Source organism: Sycon ciliatum, chromosome 9 (genome assembly GCF_964019385.1).
Source record: "Sycon ciliatum chromosome 9, ocSycCili1.1, whole genome shotgun sequence".
Classification (NCBI taxonomy): Eukaryota; Metazoa; Porifera; class Calcarea; order Leucosolenida; family Sycettidae; genus Sycon; species Sycon ciliatum.
The window spans coordinates 11,268,404-11,274,690 of NC_088651.1; the positions used below are offsets into that span (position 1 = coordinate 11,268,404).

Below are 6,287 nucleotides of genomic sequence, written 5' to 3' on the forward strand. Positions count from 1 at the left end.
TTATTTTACGTTATTTTACGACTCCTTGATTGAAATTGGCAGCATGTGATACGATATTTTATTGAAAATTAGTGCAGTCGATGTGAATTTGTTCTTGTGTTTGGATGATTTGTAGATCATGGTTGCCCTTTGCCGAGCGTTCATTTCCTATTGATGGTGATTAGAGATGGCACAGATTGATTTGTTGTAAAATTTGACCAAAATCACCCCCAAACATGGATCTTTCGTATGAGAGGATTTCATTTATTGGGACACTATCTCGACAACACCAGCGGAAGAGAGCTAGCACGAGCGAAGCAAAGGACACCGGAAAACGGCAGAGTGATAGCGATCATAAGCTGATCTTAGCAAACGAGCGATATGGAAGATGTTGTAAATAATAGCGCAGTAGTGTATTTGTCACTTGCTGCAGAGTTGAAAAGTACAATTCAAATTCAAATCAATTCAAAAACTTCAATAGCGCTAGTGCGGTCCACCAGCCTTATCTTTCAAACTCACTGTCCGATTCACAGTCGGACTTACAGTCCAATCCACTGTCGAAACTGCCTTCACCCTCATGGCATTGTGTGCATGCGCGCGCGCGCACACACACACACGTACACACACCGCACAACATATGGCATTGTGCGCGCGCGCTCGCACACACACATACACAAACCCCACATGCACGCACACACCGCACAACACATGGCATTGTGTGTGCGCGTCCGCGCGCGCGCGCACGCACTCACACACCACATAGCACGCTAGAGATCAGCAAGAACCTGCTGCGACCGTGGTTGAGATGGCGCTGTAGAAGACACCGCAGCCGCCACTGGTTGCCTCGCACCCGAGTTTGTAGTCAAAGCCGTACTAGCCGACACATCTGTACTGGAGGCTGATGTAGTACCCAGAGATGAAACTGATCCACTGGTGTTCACCTGACGCGGCGGAGTAGCGGATCCTTTGAAGCCAAAATCAGTGGGCAACACGACATTGGCGGGGACAAGCCCAGCGGATATCGCAGCGGGCCTATCGTAACTCCTGGCAGTGAGCCTATCGTAATTCCTGGCAGTGGGCCCGTCGTAACTCCTGGCATTGGGCCCGTTCTCTTGCCGGACACTGGGGTGCGGAGTGGACGTGGATGCGGGCAGGAAATCTGCGGCAACCGGCTGGACTGGGATGGTTGGAGTCGGGCCAGGTGCGTTACTAGTATGACTGTTCGGCAATGACTGGGTATTACCGGCCATCGGACCGTTTGCAGACGACACAGACAAGTGGTTGCTCCGTGAAGAGTGCGCCTGTATACCCATGCCACTTACCATACATGTCAATTGCTGAAGGAAACACACAGTTCAAACACAAAACGTAAATGAAACACGCCAATGAAATTCGATCCTTAAACAAGTCAAGTTCGCATTTCCGCGTTATCACGGGCTATACAATTGTGTTTAGAAAACAACCAGTTTATAATTCTGTCTCTTCTTGCATAAAGTCAGCCTAGAATACTGACGTCAGCTTTGGACATTACTCTGACTCGGACCACAAGCCCTACATGTGTACCATGTGAAGTAGCGCGAGAGCCAAGCTGGTCGTAATAATACGTGCAACAGCCACAAACGTAATTCAACCAAAGAAGACTACCACATTACATGAGCATGAACACTTGCATTCCATTTAATACATTCCTAGGTTGTAGATGTCAGGCACTGTAGTGTTCACGTCTACATACACATTGTGGCACTCCTTGGCTACCCAGACATTCATGATAGTAGCACATCGTGTTAGGTTATGCATGCAGCATGTGCCGTTTCCCGAGCGCGCGTGTGAAATGAACTTAGCGGCTTTTAGTTGCTGTGCATGAGTTGAGCCTGGACTCATGATCTGGTGTGTACATGCGATCATGTGATCTTGTAGTTGAGCGTATGTGTTATTTGGATTTCCTTGGTCATGATCAAACAATAAAACATGATCAAATTATTTCTACACATTCAACAATGCCAAGAACTCACCTGGTCCCCAAGTAGCTCATTATCTTCTTTTTCAGCATGAAAGTTGGATACTAAGGCGGAGTGTGATGGTCGGCCAAGCTGGTGCCGTTTGCAGTTATTGTACTTATCCGTGAGAAGCTTCATGGGCAAGGCTCTTGCAGACTTCAACTCGGACTGTATATTCAGCACCAGGCTGTCACATGTTTTGTAGGCCGACGGCTGGTCACTCCTTTGCCACTTCGTTGCCGGTGCATAGTGGCCAGGTGGGCGAAGGCACTGTAGTATGCTCCGACGTTGATAGTGGATTTCCGCTGCAACGCAATCTGGGCCATTCTGGAGCGAAAGCCAAAATTCTTGCGTTGTTCTCCAACTCTGCTAGATGCACATGTCATGAGGCACAAGTCTGCAGATGTGGATTCAATCATTGTACATCTCTCCTTGTTCTACGCTTTGCTGGTACATGGTGTCCCATCATCACATACATGTATCTCCTCCAATTCAGAATGGCTTGAAAAGTCATGGCCACGTCCAAGTGGCAGCCGACCCAGCAACGTTTTGTTAGTGTATGTACTGTAGCACTTGCGGTGGTACCATCCGCGGACGCTCTCCTCGGTGCAGTGGCTCTCGCACAAGAAGGTATAGCTCGTCCTGCCTGCATTTAGCAGCTTCAAACAAAGTTTCCCAACTCTGCAAAGTAAATCGGGTTTGCTTTTCCTGCGATGCATTGAACGCAATGGCACAAGCAAAATTCCCGCGATACAACGCCATTCCCAGGACGAGGCGTAAGAAGCTCCACGGCCTCTTCCTCCATCATGTCAAAAGGGTGTCTACCATGCTGTGAGCGGTGGGCAGGAGGCATTCAAACAGCGCGAAACGCAACTACTATGCAACTACCAAACGAAAATGCAATTCTACATTTCAAAGAGTATCCTGTCGGTGTCGTCGTCATCTTCAAAAATTTGAAAAAGGCGCTCCTTTCCGTGAACTGTGCACCCCCAGATGGTGCGCAGTATCGCCGACGAGAGCGGAGAAATTGGCTTCTCCTGAGCTTCTGCCCTAACTCTGAAGATGACAACAAGCGGAATCCAGGTCAGGTATACATACTTTAGGCCGTTGTGAAGAACCCAGGTTGTCTGCTTGAGACTGAAACGGAATTTTTTTTTGAAGTTTGGGCCGCTGGACTACCTGCCTTGGAAAGGCGCGGAGTCGCCAAAGGTCAGTCGTATTGTCAAGTCTAGTCTATTGTCCAGAAGACGTACTATGCAGTGTGTGTAGAAACTGTCTTCACCACGATACGTACGTTCACGGTGTTGAAGTACGTCCTGCCGACCCATCATTTGAGTCATCTCATTAATATTTTCACTTTGAATGCCGACGGTGCGGTAGTCGGTATGTTGGCAGGACGCTTCAACACTTGTCCGAACGTATCAAACAACACGCCCCATTGTCCTTGTTGTCAAAAGCGGCCAGGGCAATCAGGCCAAAGCGGGGGGTGGCCACGAAAACACCCATTGCCTACTACTACGCCTGTCAGTATTACAACACAACCAAGAACGGATACAACACCGGAATCGACAGGAGCTGAATCTGATGTCACTATTGACGAAAACACACAAGCTGTTTCACACAACGTACGCTTCGCCGTATGGTTCGTGACGGCTCATCAGGTGTGCAATTTGAAACTCGGGTATTGAGTCAATAATAAAAGTAGAAAGGAAAAGGACATATGGAAACGAATTAAGAGTAACTCTCCACCATTGTAACTAGATACTATATACAGTCAGAAAGTGCAACAACTAAGCACAAAACTGACAGAGTACTGAGACATTCGACGTCCTGACAACTAGCTTCAACACATCTCCGTACCGCTAACCGACAGCCTTCAAACTTGGAAGGTTCAAGGTTTTGGAAAGACCAAAGAGGGGCAGGCAAGCTTACGTCGTGTGAAACAACTTGTATTGTAGTCCATCACAATGTCATGCATGAAGAGTACTGTAGGAGTTTGGCTTTCGGCTTGTACAATTCATTTTCGTAAAGCTTCCCCCTTCTTTACTTATCTTTGATATTCATGACCCACCCAAGTTGGGTGGTGAGCTGCTTCGAACTGTAGTTAGACCGTTTTGTCAAATATCCTATTGGTCTCGTTATCGTCCAGTAACAACCGACATTATTTGTTCCGTTGGGACTGTAGCTTGTGCTCGTTTTCGTTGCGCTTGCCTTCCCCTCTTTGGTCTTTCCATAACCTTGAACCTTCCAAGTGGGGTATAACGTGGGATAATGTGTAAAGGAGTGTGTTGCTGAGCGAACGCATCAAGCAACACACTCCTTTACACATTATCCTAATTAGCGCGCAACTGGAGCGTCCCACGCGGGGAAGACCCCGTAAACAACCACTACCTCCGCCAACACAGGACCTAGCGTCCCACTCGGCAAGTCCACCATTGCATTGGCCCCCGTGGCCATGACCCAGTCACTCCCTCAACCAGCGGAGGTGGATGTGGCTTTGGCGACGCCACGTGTATTGCATACAGACACGTTTGGGTCATCATCGCTTGCTGCATCACCAGCAGAGACGACAACAATACCTACCTCAATATCAACGAGACCCAGAAGAGCAACTGCTAATTACACCATGACCTATTTCAGTACGGAAGTACCGAGCCAACGGAATAAACAACAGGAACGTGAGACGAGGGATGGGAGGAGACGGGACCTGATTGCTCCAAGGCAGGACGTCGTTGAGGAGGATTCGGCTGGTGAGTCCAGTGAGTGTGAGAGCGAGAATGATTGTGTGAGTAAGAGTGGGTGCGAGCGTGTGTTTTCTAGTAGGAAGTCATCAGTGTATAAGCATCTTGTATCTCGTCCTGATTGCTGCAAGGTTTATTCTGATTCTTCTTTTTCTGTTTTGTGCCGTGCTCGTCATGGTTATAAGTTGCAGTTGAGTGTGTTAGAAGCTGTTTGTCAACGTACTCATAAGCCTCATCTGTGTGTCCAGAAGGACAGCATTATTCGTTTGAAATTGTTTTAGTAGCAGCTTGTTCTGTTTGTTTGGCCCTGGTTGGCCATGGTGTCATATCTTGTGTCACAGTATACTAGTAGTCCTTACAAGTTCGTTAAGTGGTTTCGCAGTTTTTCCTGTTATTACCTGAGTGCTAGGATTATCATTTTCATAGGTGTTGTTTCTTCTCCCTCCATTTCTCTTTATTAGTATCTTTCTGGATTGTTTTTCATTAGTACAACGTAGCTTCCTGAGGAGTGTTGTGCGAGAACTAGTTCGCAGTAAGATTTTTTGTTCATCATTTCTTCCATATCACATTTTTTCTTCTTTCCATGTTCTTCACTGCTTTTGTATCCACTCGTTTTTTGAATACAATAAAAGTCTTTGTGAAATGTCGGTTCAGCTCGTTCTGTTGATCGCAATTCTAAAACTATTGTCGCCTCGACGCCTATTTACATTATTATTATTATTATTATTATTATTTAAATAACCGACGAGGAGACAACAGTCGTAAAATAGCAATGAAAAATATCAATTGTGCACTCATAACCATGTATAGACAATTAAAATGAAACAATTCCAGAACGTTTTCGTGTGACCATCATCACACGCACTCACAGCTGCCACATTCATCTACTGCTACCATTCTCAGATACACTGCAAAGGTTCACACTACACGCGCTATGCATAACCGCTAGCTGTGCTGCATTCTCACGCTTCTTTTAATATTACTGTAGCTATATTGACAGTCAATTTTTCTTCAGACTTTTCCCGTTTGTCTCTTTCCCTCAAACTAGTGAAGTAGCTATAATATTATAACTGGTTGTTTTAGTGATTCTTACTATGTGACGATGTTCCACTGATGATGGTCACACGAAAACGTTCTGGAATTGTTTCATTTTAATTGTTTATACAAGGCAAAGAACCAACTTCACAATGCACGTTCGAGGTTTGTGTCTTCGTATCAGAAAGTACGAAGACTTCTCAATACCTTCGATTTTGTTAGATTTTCATGGCTAATATCGCAACGTGACTGTAAACAACGGTCTAGGCTCCATGCAAAACACGTTTCGATTGTGTCTGCCTTGAGAAAGGACCGATTCGGCACATGTAGCGACAATTATGATACTATTATTAATCTTGCCGATATCCCTCTGACTCAACTACAAAAGGACGTGCTGTGCGGCGGTTTGGATTTTGGAATTCCTCCTAAACTCCACCGATTGGAGATGTTGGCGGAGTTTGAGCTGCTGCAGCAGCAATTGTCCAAGGTACCAGCAAAATCTGACGAAACAACAGCGGCTTGCCGGGCGTCTCTG

The 6,287-nt window shown here is 46.3% G+C and overlaps 1 protein-coding gene across 1 annotated transcript; it reads right to left on the reverse strand.

Moving 5' to 3' along the window:
- Nucleotides 1–588: 588 nt before the first annotated feature.
- On the reverse strand, nucleotides 589–2,213 carry LOC135824620 (uncharacterized). Its single transcript, XM_065337352.1, has 2 exons — nucleotides 1,992–2,213; nucleotides 589–1,316 (listed from the first exon to the last, which is right to left on the reverse strand). The coding sequence occupies exons 1-2, from the start codon at nucleotides 2,112–2,114 to the stop codon at nucleotides 747–749; spliced, it is 693 nt and encodes a 230-aa protein (XP_065193424.1). The 5' UTR covers nucleotides 2,115–2,213; the 3' UTR covers nucleotides 589–746.
- Between the last annotated feature and the right edge of the window lie 4,074 nt (nucleotides 2,214–6,287).